General features: G+C 58.3%; 1 protein-coding gene across 1 annotated transcript; it reads right to left on the reverse strand.

The window, feature by feature from the left end:
• Positions 1-1,938: 1,938 nt before the first annotated feature.
• Positions 1,939-10,946, reverse strand: DLL4 (delta like canonical Notch ligand 4). The gene is made up of 11 exons (XM_037834280.1): positions 10,580-10,946; positions 10,199-10,468; positions 9,631-9,688; positions 8,589-8,852; positions 8,131-8,191; positions 7,914-8,044; positions 6,276-6,445; positions 5,900-6,119; positions 4,117-4,819; positions 3,503-3,611; positions 1,939-3,027 (listed from the first exon to the last, which is right to left on the reverse strand). Exons 1-11 carry the CDS (start codon positions 10,643-10,645, stop codon positions 3,022-3,024), a joined length of 2,058 nt encoding a protein of 685 aa, XP_037690208.1. The 5' UTR covers positions 10,646-10,946; the 3' UTR covers positions 1,939-3,021.
• Positions 10,947-15,932: the final 4,986 nt, after the last annotated feature.

The following is a 15,932-nucleotide window of genomic DNA, read 5'->3' on the forward strand; positions in this document are numbered from 1 at the left end:
CCTCTAGGAAGGCCACTGGCCCCAGGCTGTCAAGGAACTGCTAAACCCTGAGTTTTCTTGTAAAATGCCTGTGCAGATTAAACATGACATTTGCTAAACCACGGGAAGCACTCACAGTGATGGAGTCTACAGCTATCATCTGGCCTTCTTTCTGCCAAGCCTGGGACGTCTCCTGTTCACCTGGCCAGTCAGGAAAGTCTTGGGTACCATACCTATGAGAAGGGGCTGGTCCCTCAGGGAGTGACCTTCAGGAAATCCTGGGGAGAGGAGGACTTCCACTGTGGCCTGATCACACTCCAAGTGCCCGGCCCAGTTACTCCTATGTTGCTAGAGGTGGAACCTGGCATGAACTACAGGTTGCAGCTGCCCACACCAGGTCCATGCATTGGTCCTCATTTCCCCAGCAAGCTGGCTTGGTGCACTCTCTCAGCTCTCTGTCTAGGGCACCAGAGCTGGTGAGTGGGTCCAGCCAGCCAGCTGCCCTCTCGGGCTGGTCTCTCAGGGGCTGGCCGCCCGTGCAGCCCAGCACAGCCTGGCTGTGTGGACGTGCAGGCCCGCGGGTGTCCTACCTGTCCCCCACATGGGAGCCTCGTCATCTCGCCTTGTGTCCCAGCCCAGTTTCCCCCGCCCCCCAGGGCCCGGGAGCTGCTTTCCTGTTTCATTTTGGGCAGGAAGAGTGAGGTCGTGTTGTTCTTCCCCCTGCTGCCGGCTCAGGCTGTGGGAACGGTTCCCTGAATGTTTTCCTGTTTGATACCCTGTGAGGGGAACAGGCAGCGGGCTGTGAGCAAGGTGTGGAGTGTGCATGCAGTGAGTGGGGATCACCATAGGTCACTTGCACCCGTGTTCTCTGGCATAAGCACCCAGGGCAGGGCACAGCAGGCAGGGCAGATGTCAGGGAGACGGAGAGAAAAAGGGAGAGCAAGCAGCACTCCACATACTTGGACTCCATCAGCAGCGAGGCATCTGGTGGGTTTATTTTGCTTTACTGTGGACAGGCTGAGAGCTGGGAGCATCTGCTCTGTTTTTTTGTCAATGGCTCATTTTGTCATCATTTGCTCTCCATGGGATGTGACTGCAGCTGTAGAAAGTCTGTAGCACTCTAGGGACCATCCTGTGTGTTAGAGGGAGCTTAGGCATGAGGTAAAGACTGGAAACCCCCTCATTAGTGTCCCAGCCAAAAAAAACCTGGATGCAGGGAAGGCCACCTCCCCCCACCCCCGCCACCCTCACCCTTACCCCCACCCATCTTCTTCAATAAACTTCACCAGCTCTGGGTGGGAAGGTGCCCAGACCCTTAGCTCTCTTGCTCAGCTGCAAGGAGGACAAACCAAAGGCAAAGTCCCACCCCTGCTGGCGGTCAGTGCCCTGCTGGGGCTAAAGAAAGAACAGGGCTCCAGTCCACCTAAGACCCTGCGACAGCTGCAGGAAGGACCCAGTTGTCACCGTGGTTCAGAGAACCCATTCTCCAACGAGATAAACCATTTGCATAAGAGGAAAATGGACAGGATTGTCCCCTTCCCCAAAACATCTATAGCCCCCAGGCTGACTAGGGAGGCCCATAAACTTTTTTTTTCCCCCATAAGCTTTTTCAGATTGAGGAGAGAAAGGGAGGAGAGATTCGGGTCGGGAGGAATATCTGCCAAGGAATGGTAGGAGGATAAAGGGGGAACAGAGCGGCACAGCTAGCCTCAAAGCCTTCGGGCGAGGAAAGCTGGCCCAGGCTGGGGGATACAATGGCTGGGGCTGGGCTCCCCCAGCCTGGATGGTGACGAGGGTCTGGGGCACAGCATGGCAAACCCAAGGGCATGCACTGGTCCGGGGATTCTGTCGAGGCGCCCAGCAGCCCTGTGAGATGGGGGGTGGGGGGTAGAATTCTTTGGGGTAAGAGGGCAGGGAGAGGATCCCCATTCTGCCATCACAAAGACAGGACCCAAGAAGTAATAAATTCCTGTACACATCTGTTCCATATTATAAATACACATTATATACAAAATAATGTTATAAAATGTAGAAAGGTCAGTGCTTCTGATTCTTAAATTATCGAAATACTAGATTCCAAAATAAACTACAAAAAACAAACAAAATAAAAACTCATATTATTGATTTCTGAAGGTCAGCTTCAAGGGTGGTCTGGGAGCAGTTTGGGGCATGGGCAGAGCCCAGGCTCAGGGCTGTCGGGACGGGTTTGAGGGAGGAGAGGGCCCACGTGGCAGCACCACCCAATTTCTCCCTCGTTGGAATTTCCAATGTAATTGCCCTGATCTTTTCCCAAGTAGGCCTGGCGCTCCCGGCCAGCAGAAGGGACAGGCAGACCTCTGCCTGTCTGCTCTCAGGAGCCCCAGTGGCACCCAGGGCCAGAGCTGGTGTAAGGCTCACCACCATTCTTGCCCAGAGGGCCTGGGCCAGGAGAGAGGGTGGGGTGGTGTTTGGAGCAAGGCCCACACGCAGCAGTGGGAGGCCCAGGGCAAACAGCGCTCCTCTCCCTTCAGGCTCTCACCTCACCTGCAGAGCAGCCCCTGCCAAGAGCCGCAGGCAGTGGTTTTCCGGCCCACGGACAGCCCTGCCCTTACTGGCTCCTCTCCCCTCTCTGATTTGGGCCCAGCTGTCACCATGGAGCCCGGGCCAAAGGCACTTTTGCAAACACAGATGCCAGTGGTGGCCACAGCTGCTCCAGGCCCCAAGGGACCCCTGCTGCTCCTGCTGGGGAAACAGGCCAGAGCCACGGAAGGAGCCCTCTGAAGGCCACGGCTGGCAGGCCAGGTGCAAATGGCACCTCTCCTCTTCTTTGTTCCCTTGGCTGGCATGGCTGCCGGTCTGATGCCAGGCAGACACCCAAAGGTATGGGTGGGTATTGCATCTCTTGGCAAGTTCACAGTCTGTCCAGTTCATATCGTTCCCTCCTCCTCCTGAGAGCAGCACGTTGCATATTAAAAACGTCCCATCCAGGTTGCAATGTAAACAATGCAGAAGGAAGGTCCAGCTGTTGGGCCGAAGCTGGGATGTCCTGGTTAGGCTCCTGCCTTATACCTGGAAAGTATGTGAAGAATGGGGAAGTGGGTTACCCTGGGGCAAAGCATTGGGAGAAGCCAGTGGGGCAGGCAGGGGCTAAGGCAAGATGGGGCAGCCCTCCCTGGTCTTCTGCCAATGTACGCTTGTGCTTGGAAGCCTGTGCTCTGTGAAGCAGCCAAATGGAGGCACCCCTCCTCACCCACCAGCAACTGGGAAGCAGCACCTGGGAGCTGGCCAGGTGCCATGGCCGGCCCAGCCCAGCATGAACTCGGCAGGAAGAGACCCGGCTTGCACCACAGCTCCTGTTTCACACCGTCTGCAGCAGCAAGACCAGCAGAGACCCAAGAGCCACTGAACCTGGCCTGTGAGGGAGGGGCTCTGACTCCACCCTTTAGGAGGGGTGCCTCAAGGACCCATAGGCTGGTCGGGAGTAACCAGGCCACTTTCTCATTTCTAGAAGGTAGGAGGGAGGGAAGGCAAGCCCAGCACTCACCTCCGTGGCAATGACACATTCATTCCTCTCCTCTGATATCAAACACACGGACTGGTACATGGAGTCCCTGGGGGAACATATCGCTGATATCCGACACTCTGGCTTTTCACTGAGGGAACACAAGACCGACAGGTGAGGGAGGGATGGGGCAGGGGATGTGGGGGTGGGGGTGGGGAGGAGGTGCTAACCTGGACCCTGGAGAGCCGAGGGGTATTTGCAGAGGTGGTTTTGGGGGAAAGCATAGGGGCTGGGGATGCCAGTGCTGGCCTGGGGTGGGGGTGGGGGGCCACAGGACCCCCACATTTACCAGAGGGGTCTCAGGCCTGGAAAAAAAGTCAGCATTGCCACTTGAGGCAAGCCAACCTGTGGAAAGATGGAAGTTGCAAGAGATACACTATGGACCCTTGACATTTGTCAATGAATGAATGAAAGAGAGGGAAGGACAAAGGACCCTTGGCAGAAATCTTATTGGAGGATCCTCCTGTCGGTAGCACAACCCCTCCTTTGCTTGGAAGCAGTCAAGGGCCTGGTGCCAGCCTCCCACCTGTCCTCGGAGCCCAGAAAGAATCATAGAAGAGTCAGTGACCGGCTCTGGACCTCGAGGTGGTGCTCACCTGTGTAACCTCAGTGGCGCCTTCTCCCCTAAGCTTTTGTCACTGTGGGAATATTTCCCCAGCACGGTCCCTCGCCCCAGGGGCCCTGGGGCCAGATTATAGTCCAACGTGTGGTTCTGCTGCTTGCCACAGTTGGACTTGTCCAGACCACAGTCCACTTCCAGCTCCTTCTTCTGGTTTGTGTTCTTGAGCTGGGCAGCAGGGATCAGGTTGTCCTTCTGGAAGTCCGACAAGTTGTTCATGGCCTCTCTGCTGCCGTCGTCTGGCCGCCGGAGCCGCAGCTGCCGCACGGCCACCGCCACCATGCCCAGCAGCACCAGCACCACCACCAGCCCCACTCCCAGGGAGACAGCTACCCAGGGGAAGCTGGGCGGCACGCTCACAGGGAACTCGCAGCGGCTGCCCACGAAGCCGTAGGGGCAGTGGCAGGCGAAGTTGTCCGGGGAAAGGCCGGTGTAGCAGGTGGCTCCATTGAAGCAGGGCCCCGAGGAACAGGCATCGCTGGGCAGCCGCACCTCGCAGCGTTGGCCAGAGAAGCCAGCAGGGCAGGTGCACATGGGCCCACTCTCTAGGTCATGGCAGGTGCCCCCGTGGGCGCAAGGGCTGCGGGCACAGTTACTGATGTGGAGTTCACAGCGGGAGCCTGTGAATCCTGGACGGCAGCGGCATATGTGGTTCAGACCTCGGTTCACGCACTGGCCTCCTATAGAGATGCACAGAGCATGAGTCCCCCATCCCAAGAACGAGCCCCCATCCTTCCGCTTCCATGTGTGCAGCCAGCATTTACAGAGCCCCACAATAAACAGCACTGTACGAAGAGTTGGGAGACCTGGATTTCAGGATGTCTCTGGTTCTCTATGCCTCAGAAAGATCATGTATAAAAATTACTAGCACCTTACAGAGCTAGTGCAATCAGACAGATATGCTGGGGTTTGAATCTCAGCTCTGTTTGTCTCTAGCTGGAGATCTGGTTCCTACTGCTTTACCTTATCTGTAAGCCTCCATTTCCCTGTTTGTTAATTTGGACCATAATACTTCCCCATTCATAGGACTACTCTGAGCACTAAGGAGGATAACGCACGTAAGCATGTAGCAAATGCTCAAATAACTGTTAATTATTATTATCTCATTTTCCTCTTCACAGCCATGTGAAATCCCAAGGGCTGATATTATATTTTCTCATTTATTGAAGAAGAAAATGTGGCTCCAGGGAGTTATATAATTAGCCAGAGAGCAGACACAATCTCAGCCCTTCACACTCGTCTCCAGGTCCTAGGGCTCCTAGAGCTTCTCTCCTACCTGGTGCTGTCCAGCCTGCCTCAGGGAGGATCACCAGAAGGCCAAGTAGTCACAGGACAGCAGCACGCTCTGTGCCCCCAAAGGTGCTAAACATTCTATATGCCTTATCGCCCACGGCTGTGGGACAAGATGAGGCCTTCAGGAGCAGGACTGACTGCACTGGCCTCGCTGGAGGAGACCCATCCTCTCCCTAGCCCAGGACTTCCTGGGGAGGGTCAGAGGCCATACTAGACAGGTCAGGGCTCTGACATGGAGATGGGAATGGAAACCACACAGGGTGCACAACACCCCCTCTGCTAAGGCCTGCACCCACTGCTAACTTGCTTCTCTTCAGAAGCCCTCCAGCTAGCCAAACTAGTGGGGACCCATCTCAGCCTGCTCAGAGTGACAGCCAGGCCTCTAGCTCTTCCCCTGACCTTCCCTCACCAGAAGGCTCCCTCAGCCCCAGGGCCAGTCCCCCAAGATAGCAAGGGAGAGGACTCACCATTGGCACATGGGTTGTTAGTGCACCTGTCTGCTTTCTTCTCACAGTTGGAGCCAGTGAAGTTGGGGGGGCATTCGCAGACGTAGCTGGCCCCCTGGTTGCGCTCCTGGCAGGAGCCACCATTGAAGCATGGAGAGTCGCTGCAGCTCAAAGTGCTGTGTTCACAGTGCAGGCCATAGTAGCCCGGGGGACAGAGGCAGTGGTAGCCATCCTCCCGGTCCTGCAGAGAGACCGCAAGGGGGCCAAAGTCAGAGCCTGGGGGGCAGGGAGGGGTGGCTGGGGGCTGGGCCCCAGCTGCCCACAGTGCCTGCCCAAGACTGCACATCCACCCACTGTATGGGCTAGGAATGCCTTCCTGCACTGGTCTGGGCCTCACCTTACAGCTGCCCCCATTGCGACAGGGGTTGCTGTCACACTTGCTGAGCTCCAGCTCACAGTCCATGCCAGTGTAGCCGGGGCGACAGGTGCAGGTGTAGCTCCGCTGCCCGCTGTTGGAACACGTCGCACCATTCTTGCAGGGGGAGTGGTGGGTGCAGTAGTTGAGATCTGCGGAGACAGGAACCAACGAGCTGAGCAGGGCCAGAAAATTGTCTCCCCCATCCCGGCTCCTTGCAGGGCAAGTTCACCCCCATGTTTGGCCCAAAGGGGCTTCAACTCAAAGCCCTCCCAGTCCAAATACCCGTCCTCCTCCCCCAGTGGAATCACGTAGGTTGAAACACCTGGAAGCACACCTGGCCACTAGGCAATTGATCAAGGTCGAAAAAACAATTCAACAACTGCCTGCCATGTAAGCTCACAGATGCTGCCACCAGGGAAGGAGGGAGGTAAGAACTGCTGTGGATTGGGGGAGGGAGTAGCAAATCAGAAAAGTTTCATGGGGGAGGGGTACCTGAGATAAGCCTGGAAGGAGGGATAAAATTTCAACAGGTGGAAACAGTGGAGAAGGTGGAGAAGGTGGAGAAGGCATGTGAGAAGCACCACAGGAAGTGAGCAGGCATTTTCAAAAGCAGAGGAGTTATAGGATATTTTGTGATATAAGTATTTGTTTTCTTATTTGGGAAGGATAGAGAGGGAGAACCAGACAGAGCAAATACAGGGACTGTGAGAGCTGTGTTTGCACATGATGAGTCTGTGAATGTGGGGGAGAAAAAGAGAATGGACAGAAGCCAGGTGTGTGTGGGCTGGGGGTGGGGGTGAAGGAAAAGGGACACACATAGACACAAAGAACACAGGCCTGAACTCCATGTTGACAGTGAGTCAGACCCAAGGTAAGTTCTTTCTACCCGCAAGCCCCCTGCCCCCCTACCCAGGCCTGTGCTGGGTCTCCGTGGCAGTGGACACATCATTTGGCAGCTGGTTACTGGGATACAGAAGAAAAGGCTCCCTCCCCCATGATCTGGGTTTGCAGACCCCCCTGCATCCACAAGAGTGGCCACGCCCCCTAATCACCGGGAAGAGCCAGTGGGGGCTCCAGGCAGCCACCTGGCAAATGAAGTGTCCTGCGGAGTCACAGGGGAGGTTGTGTGTGCCCACACTGAGAAGTCGGTTAGATGTCACTCCGCCCAGAAGCCCGGCTCACCCACAGCCTCAGGGCAGCCGGGGGGCACACCCCACCAGACAGCTGTTTAGGGGAGAGCTGCTCAAACAGCCCTCGCAGGTAAGCAAACACTTAGGGGGTTAATAGGTAACTACTACCAGGTGAAAAGAGGAACTGAGACTGGCATCCCTCTCTCTTTGGTTTTGCTGGAATTTATGAGTGCAACCTCCAGGCTGCCAACCTGTCACCCTCCTGGCTTTTCCAGCCACCCTGCCTCCCCAGCACCTGGAGAAGGAGGACCCACCATCTCATTCCAGGCCAGCTGTGAACATCCTTACAATCCCAAGATCCTTGAAGGAACACGGGAGAGTCAAGTAAGCATCCACGAAGGAAGCAGCATCCAGGGACAGCTCTACTTCCCACCCCCTACGTGGTCTCTCCTGCCCCCTCTGCAGTTCTCTTTTTACCCCAACTCACCTTGATCACAGAACAGGCCTCCCCAGCCCTCATCACAGGTGCATTGCCAGGGGGTGCTGCAGGTGCCGTGGCGACAACCATTGTGGGGGATACATTCGTCACACAGGCGGCCCTGCCAGCCTGGGCGGCAGCTGTGGGGCAAGAGGGAGGCGGAGGGTGAGGCACGAGGCCCGGCGGGAGAGGGCTCCCCACTCCCCACCTCCTGTCCCCTGCTCACAGGCACTCCGCAGGCTTGTTGCAGTAGCCATTTTGTTCATGACAGCCAGAAAGACAGATAGCTAAGGAAAGAAAACATGGTGGGGTGAGGTTGGGACGCTGAGGACTCCCCTGGCCCTGGGAGTGCCTCCTGTTCTCCTGGGCTCTCTGCCCACTCGTAGCCTCCCAGAGGAGCCATGGGTGTCTTAAAGGGGATGGTGGCAGAGGGCAGGAGACTCCAGGCTGGTTGGAAGGCAGTATAGGGGTCCTTGTGGGGTCTGGCATGATGGATGGGGAGGAGCACTGGGACTATGGAAGAGGACTGAGTCCATGCCCATCCTACACATCCCCAGGAGTCCCTGTGGACCAGCTCGTGAGCAGCCCAGAGCCGCTCTGAAGGAGACAGCTTGCAGCAGAGATGATGCCACCACGTTTGCTCAGGTGATCCCCCTCCATGCAGGTAGGAGCTTGGCTGCTTACGCTGTTCACAGTACTCTCCAGTCCAGCCGGGCAGGCAGGACAGGCTGCCATCTGGCTGGCACACGTAGTGGCCGAAGTGGTCATTGCGCTTCTTGCACAGGCGTGAGCAGCTGTCTCCATAGTAGTTTTCACTGCAGATGACCCGGTAAGAGTAGCGCAGTCTCGTGGGGGGGCTGGTCTGCTCATCCAGGAACCAGTTCTCACCCACAGCTAGGGACCTCTGGATGGCAATCTTGCTGATGAGCGTGTCTGGTGGCAAAGCCTCTGGAAGGGCAGAGGGCCAGGTCAGGGAAATACAGCCAGTCCCCAAGGGTGCCAGTGACCACCAGGCAGTTTCCCTCTTGCCTGGGCTGATTGTGATCAGCTGCCAAATCAGACCAGTTGTCCCGATGACCCCACCTGCCACCAAGCAGGCCAGAGGAACCCAAGGGTCCCACTGCTTAGCTGCCCTGTGTGTGTGCAAGAGCAGGGGACTGATACCATTCAAAAAGGGGACAATAGAAGGATGTTAAGATATCCCAGCAGATAGGGAGGGGAAAGAGGTGGGGGGGGGGAGGGGACTCCAGGCTGGGGAGGACCCCGGGAGAAGGGGGTCTTTGGTGCCCATCCAGGGGTTCTGCCCCCAGAGGTGGGTAATGGTTTTCTTTTTCCTTTTCAAAGTGAGAATTGTTGTGCTGCTGAAATATCCTTTTCCTCTGTGTCAGAACAACATCCCAAAGCCATTATTCCCTTTCCAAAGGAGCGGAATTCGCGAAAGGTGTAAAATACAGGAAGGGGCCCGTCAGCGGCGCTGGCAGCTTCAGCCTTTCTCACCGCCGTGCTCCGCGCGTTCCCACGCCAAAAATAACCCGCAGGAAACGCAATTGTGCTCAAGTCCAGGCAGCGGGCGGAATCCGAGCGTCCAGCGCGGGGCGCAGCTCCCGGCCGGAGCTAAGCGTCCTGCCCCCCACCCCCAAGCCCGCACTTCCCCCGCCAGTAACAGGTTAACTCTTTCGGCGCTGCGCCGTGTCGCCCTCCTGTGGCAGCGGAGCGAGCTACTCACCTGGCCGCAGGTCGTCTCCCGGTGCGTGCCTAGCTTCGATGATGAGCGAGAAGGTACCCTGGGAAGCGAAAGGGCGGGGGTGGGGAAGAGATAGCGAGGTGAGCAGTGGGGGAAGGATGAGGGTGTCCTGCGGCAGCCGTTCAATTAACCTAATTGCAGGATACAGTTACTGCGCCCCGGTCAACATAACGGGTCTGTGCTCAATGTAGCGCACAAGCAGGGAAGGGGAGAGTAGAACTCCGGGAAGGGGGAGGGTGGAGGGATGGGGGAGTGTACGTGAAAGCCATACAGTGGGCGGGGAGAGAGCGCACCGAGGTGGTAGGTAATGAAAATCGCATCCCAAGAGCTAGGAGAAGAGAGGTTGAACTGGGAGTAGAACTGGGACGTGAGAGCCTTCTCGGGGATGGGGTCCCAAGAGAGAGTCGGAACGAAAGGATCAGGAAAGAGGACGCCCCAAGATTTTTTTTGGGGGGGGTGCGGGGGACTGTCGAGGAAATCTGGTTAGGGGGCTCTGATCTCAGCCTCCTCTTGGCTTCCGTGACCTCCCATGCGCCCAGGCTGTGCTCACCGGCCAGGTGAAATTGAAGGGCAGTTGGAGAGGGTTGCTGCCCCCGCCGCTAGTGTCGTCCCCGATGGTGAAGGAGTTGGTGCCCAACACCGGCGTAGAGACGCTGCCGAAAGTGCAGGGCCCAGGCGAGACGACCGCTTGGAAGTGCTTAAGGCAGACGCGGAAGAAGGTCCGGCAGCGGGGCTCGCACGGCTGCCCGCTGGCCAGCACGCCGTGCTCGTTGGCGAACTCCTGCAGCTGCAGCTGAAAGACGCCTGAGCCAGCCGCCCGCTAATGCACAGAGACGGTAGAAAGGAGGGAAGGAAGCGGTCAGTTTGGCTGGTGCCCGGGGCTCAGGCACGGGGCACGCCAGGAGGGGACAAAAGGGGCGCGGGACGTTACCTGCTGCCAAAGTGCCACCAGCAGCAGTAGCGCCCAGCCAGAGGCGCTCCGGGCCGCGGCCGCCATCCCCTGGGGTGTCGCTCTCTCCACCCGCGGACCAGCTGGCTCTGATCCGGACGCCGCTTTCCCGCGCTTCCTCCCGCCGGAGGGGTCACTGAAAAACCAGCCTCCGCTCAGGGCGCTACTCCCTCCGCGCCTTCGCACTAGCTCCTCTCCAGCTGCCGCAGTAGGTAATCCAGGTGAGGGCGGCTGGGCGGAGGCCGCGCTGAGGACTGTCCGCGGGTTAATCCTGGGGCTGCAAGAGGGCTAGTGTCCAGGGTACAAGGCACCGAGATGGCTCTTGGTCTTGTGTTCCCGGCCTGCGCGCAGCGCCGCTACTGAAACCTGCGCCGTCGGGATCCTTCCTTATATATATTGGCTCCTCTCCTCACTGCCTGTCACTCAGACTCATGGTCACTCTCCCCTCCCCTCCGGGCTTCTAGTTGCTACAGTCTCTGCGCCGCCCGGAGGAGACCTCCGCCCCCCCGCCCCCCTCCCAGCCAGCTAATCGGGCGCAAGGCCCGCCCCCTCCGTGCGGCTCCCAGTCCCTGGGCCCCCAGCTCTGCGCGTGCCGAGGTGACCGTTCCTCGGCGATCGCGGGTTGTGGGCCGAGACCCTGGCACACCGAGGATAGGGTGAGGACCCGGGAATGGGAGGGATGTGAGCGGGTGGTTCCCGGATGGTTGTCTGGACGGAGAGACTGGGGAGTCCCCGTAGGCGGTTCGTCCACAGCGGGCGCTAGTTACCTGCAGCCCTCGAGCAGGTAAAAAGAACTTAAGCCTGGACTCCGACCTCCATCTCCTTTCCAGAGCTAAGGGAGCCTACGCCTTGGCGATCTCCAACCTGTGAGCGCCCACCCACCACGCGACCCTGGAGCAGCGGGGGAGCTAGCAGACCCGTTAACCTCTCCGTGGCCACTGGAGGCAAGGCGAGGGGCCAAACTTGGAAGATTTCTGGGCTCGCTTGTCCACCTGGTCGGCGGCTCCCTCCCTAGATGCGGGGGACGTGCCCAGCGCGTGTCTTCGCCTTTCTGCCCCCTCCTGGGCTCGGCGCGTGCCAGCCACAAGGCGCATGGTGGAAGGAGGGCGTGGTCCCGAAGTGGGGGAAGGGGGCGCGTCCTCAGCTGTATGGTAATGAGGTACTGGCTCCACCTCCAGCGCCTCCCCTCACCTGGGTCCGGCTTCAGTTCTAGCGTCCACCGTCTCTCCCCATCCGAGCCATCCCCAAACCCCCGCCCGCGTCCTGTCGTTCCACTGGGGCATGGAGGAAGTCTCCTGGCTCCAGAGTTGACTCAGGCCACTGGAGGTTCAAGGTGAGGGGCTGAGGCTGGGAAGGCCCGGGCCCTCTCAAAGGACTGGATGTAGGATGAACAGGAAGCGCGCGGACTTCTTTGAATTTCAGGCGTCCTCACTCGTCTCATCCGCGCGGCTCCCCCGTGCGGCCCCACTGTTCCAAGCGGCGGCAGCGCAGCTGCTTTCCGGGAACCCGGCATGATCCCCGGAGGCCGCAGACTGGGGAGGGCTGGTTTCTCCCAGCCTGCTGGGAGATACCCCGGAGCGCTCTCGCGCGCGCTCTGTCGCTCTCTCTCCGACGCTGAGGGCGGCGGGGGCCTGTGGCTTCAGCTGTCAGCACGCTTGTGCGGTGATTGCTGTCATCGGGAGATAAGATCTACGCGGAGGGGAGCCGGGACGCGGTGTGGGCCCCGGGGAAGCCTTGGCGTCGGTGGAGGGGCGGGGGCACCAGCGCGGGGCCCAACAGCTGCCTACGCAGAGCATGGCCTGTTGTGTTTTTATTTTTTGGTTGTTGTTTTTGTTGTTGTTTTTGCTTGGGGTGTGTGGAGGATGGGAGGGAAAAGAATGAGAAACAAGAGGTTGGGAGCGTGGATTGGGGGAGGGGCGAGGTGAGGAGACGGGCTCCGGGGTCCCCCACGCATGTTCACCCCTCCCTGCCACCATCTGGCGCGAGCGGGTTGGCGTGGGGAACCGAGGTGGGGCGGGGGGCGGCAGATGGGCCCAGGCTGCGCTTTAGAGTTAATGTAGGTTATGGACAGGCGGAGTCCCCAGGCCCGAGGGAGGGGGAGCCCCGGTCCTGCCTCCCGGCGATCCTGGCAAGTAGACTCCCAGATCCTCTCTCCACCCATACTACTCTCTGCTTCTGCGGATCCCTAGACCTGCTTAGGATGCCAATGAGTGCCCTGGGCTCTCCTCCGAGGTGGCAACCAGCCCTATCTTAGCTTTTCACCACTGGGAGTTCATAAAAACTCGCCCCTCTTCCAGCGCTGGCACTTGCGTGACCCTGAAGGGAGACATCCAGTCCGACAGGAGGCATCTTGCTCAATACGAGTAGATCTGGAACACTTCCACCCCTCACACACACCGGGACTAATGCGCCCAAGAGCACTTTGCAAGATCCAGTATCCTTGATTCTTAAAGACGAGTGTATAACTATATAGCTTATAGGGTGTGACCCTGTGATTACAAAAACCTTATGGCTCACACTCCCTTTATGCAGTATATGGATAGATGAGTAGAAAAATCAGGGGAAAAAAAGTAAATGAATACTAGTGGGGGAGGAGGGGTATGGGATATTTTTCGTGTTCTTTTCTAGTTTTATTTTTATTCTTTTACTTTTTGGAGCAATGAAAATGTTCAAAAGTTGATTGTGATGATGAATGCACAACTATATGATGATACTATGAACAATTGTTGTACACTTTGGATGACTGTATGGTATGTGAATATATTTCAATAAAATTGCATTAAAAAAAATAAAGCACATTGCAAGGGTCAAGGACCAAACAAAAGCAGGTGTCATATATCCTCAGAGAAGCAAACGCAAGGGATCCCAGAGCTCTAGAAAGCCTCTGACCCGGAAAGGAGAGGGTTAAATTCTCCTCACCTCCAAAAGGCATTTATCAAGCGCCGGAAACTCATCACCCCTCTAGGACGCCGCTCTCGGCCCTGGGTACCACTAGCGCTCCCATCTGCTGGGACCGGGCTTTGCTCAAGTTTGCTGATTTGCTAAATAGGAGAGGCTCGCGTTGCGGGCAGGCAACGGGGGTACACAGGATGTAAGTGTGTCTCACCGCCCCACACCTGGGACGTCTCCCTTCTTCTCCCACTCCGGTATTGGGGCCGGAGGAGCCCAACACCCGCCCTGGGGGCTCGCAGGAGCCGGAGGCTGCGAGGCATGCGAAGGCCGCAGGTGGCCGTGGGGCTGGACTCGAGTCGTCGGCTGCCGACCCTGCCCTCGATGAGCCCCTCGGTGCTGCCCTGGAGAGTGGGCATGGACGCAGGGCCCGGCCGGCATGGGCTCCCCCGGAGTTGGTTCCTCGGCGGTTCTACGGTTCCTCGCCGGAACCGCACCCGCCAACACTGTCCAGAGTGTGGAGCGCAAGCAGGGTCGAGGCCTGGCTTAACCCAGCGCCTACGGCCTTCCGCCCTGAAGCCTTCAGTTTCTGCGACCACCTCCGCGTGGCCGCTACGCACAGTACACACAACACCCACCCACCCCACCCCAGCAGGCGAAGCCTGCACCTGGACCCCCGAAAGCGTCAAGGTTGTCTTCCGACGGTACCCCCAAACTGACCCCGAGTTATTGAGGTGCGGCAGGGACCACGTAGACCCTTGGACTCTTGCCCGATGGGTAGCCTGCGCGCCCTCCGTGCCGTTTTGCCCCCTCCGCCCCCCACGGGACTGTGCTTTTCGCCCTGCAAGCTGCTGTTTGGAAACCGAGCTTTCCTGCAGTAGGGTAGGAGTGCCGTGGGGTCCCGGGCCGGAGCACCCGCCTGGCAGGCTGGGGGCGGAGGAGCAAGCCTGACTTGGGCGGGGCGCTTAAGCCTTGAGGGGCGCCGCTGCGGTCGCTGCGGAGAAAGGGCCACGTGCAGGGAGCGGCGGCCCCGGAGCAGCACAGAAGGCGGAGAGATTTGCAAACTGTTGCTGACACATGGCTGCTCCATTCGATCCATTCACATTGAAATGAGGCCGGCGCGTGCCTCATCTGCCGCAGGGCGCTGCCACGCGTCAGTCCGGCCCGCCGCGTGCCAACTGGGGCAGTGGGGCTGGCAAGGCCTGCCAGCAGTGGGGGCGCAGCCCGGGCCCTGTGGCTAGGAGCGGGGGAGGGGAGTGCGGGGCGGTGGGGGTGGGCGGAAGGGGAGCCGAGAAACCCAAGACGCTCAGACGCCGCAGGTTCGCGGACCTTGGCCCTGCAAATGACAACGAGCCGGCAAGAAAGAGCCAGGACCGACGGGTTTGGGAGGGAGGCCGGGATCGATGCCGCCGCTCCCCGCAGATGCGCCGGGGCAAGCGCTACTTTCCATCTGCCGCTGCTCGCACCTGCCGGTCAATAAATCGATTTTACAATTTAATGCAGCAGCTTCCCGCCCGCTTGGGACAGATGCCGCCGCAGAACCACCTCCGCCCTCGCCCCTCCCCTCGAGGGGCGCCAGCGGTTAGGGCTGGGATTCCCGCTCAGCAGGTGGAGCCGGACCGAGCCGAGTTAACCTCTCTCTGGATCCCCTACAAGGATTCACTGAGAAGCTTTGAGGGAGGAGCAGGATGCAGTGGCTGATAAGCTGTGAGGGGTCCTGTGAAATGGGGAGGGTTGGTGTGGGATGGGTCCTCTCCCTCACCCTCAGGGTGAGTACTCAGGGAATGAGCTTGACAAAGACCTGGGTCTTGTAATTCTTAGTCATGTGATCTTGGACTTGTAACTTAACCCCAGCTCCACTCCTCAGTTTCCTCACCTGTGTAATAGGGAAAATGGTGCTAAGCCACCTGGGAGGGTGAATGAGTAGACTACATACTACATTTGCGGAGTCCAATAAACATTAATTTCCTTTACCCCAAGTGACATCCAAAGCAAAGCTCCTGGTGGAAAGAAAGGAAAAAGGGGAGCTAAAGGCAGTCCGTCATAAGGGATAAGGCCTGAGGAGCAGACGGTGGGAAAAAAGAGAGGAAGGCTAGGTGGAGACATAGAAGGGAGATGAACCCTGTGGGAAAACTCAACTGTGAGGGCCTTTTCTGGGGATAGGCTGTGAGAAGATTCTTGGCTGGATGAGAAGACTGGAGCTGAAAGAATGGGTTTGGAGAAGAGGTGAAAATTTGGAGGGACCAACTGCCCATGGCCTTAACCTTCCAGAGATGGCCCTCCAGCCAGGACCAAGTGAAGGCCTTGACCTCTCATCCCTCCTCCTTCAGGGCAGTGTTTCAGACCAGATGCCTCTGGGAGGAAGGAGGAGGCAAATTCTGACTGCTCTGGTCATTGATGGTCTTGGCAGCTTAGGGGGGCTCCCCCCTCCCTACGTCACCAAGAG

This window comes from Choloepus didactylus, chromosome 4 (genome assembly GCF_015220235.1).
Source record: "Choloepus didactylus isolate mChoDid1 chromosome 4, mChoDid1.pri, whole genome shotgun sequence".
NCBI lineage: Eukaryota > Metazoa > Chordata > Mammalia > Pilosa > Megalonychidae > Choloepus > Choloepus didactylus.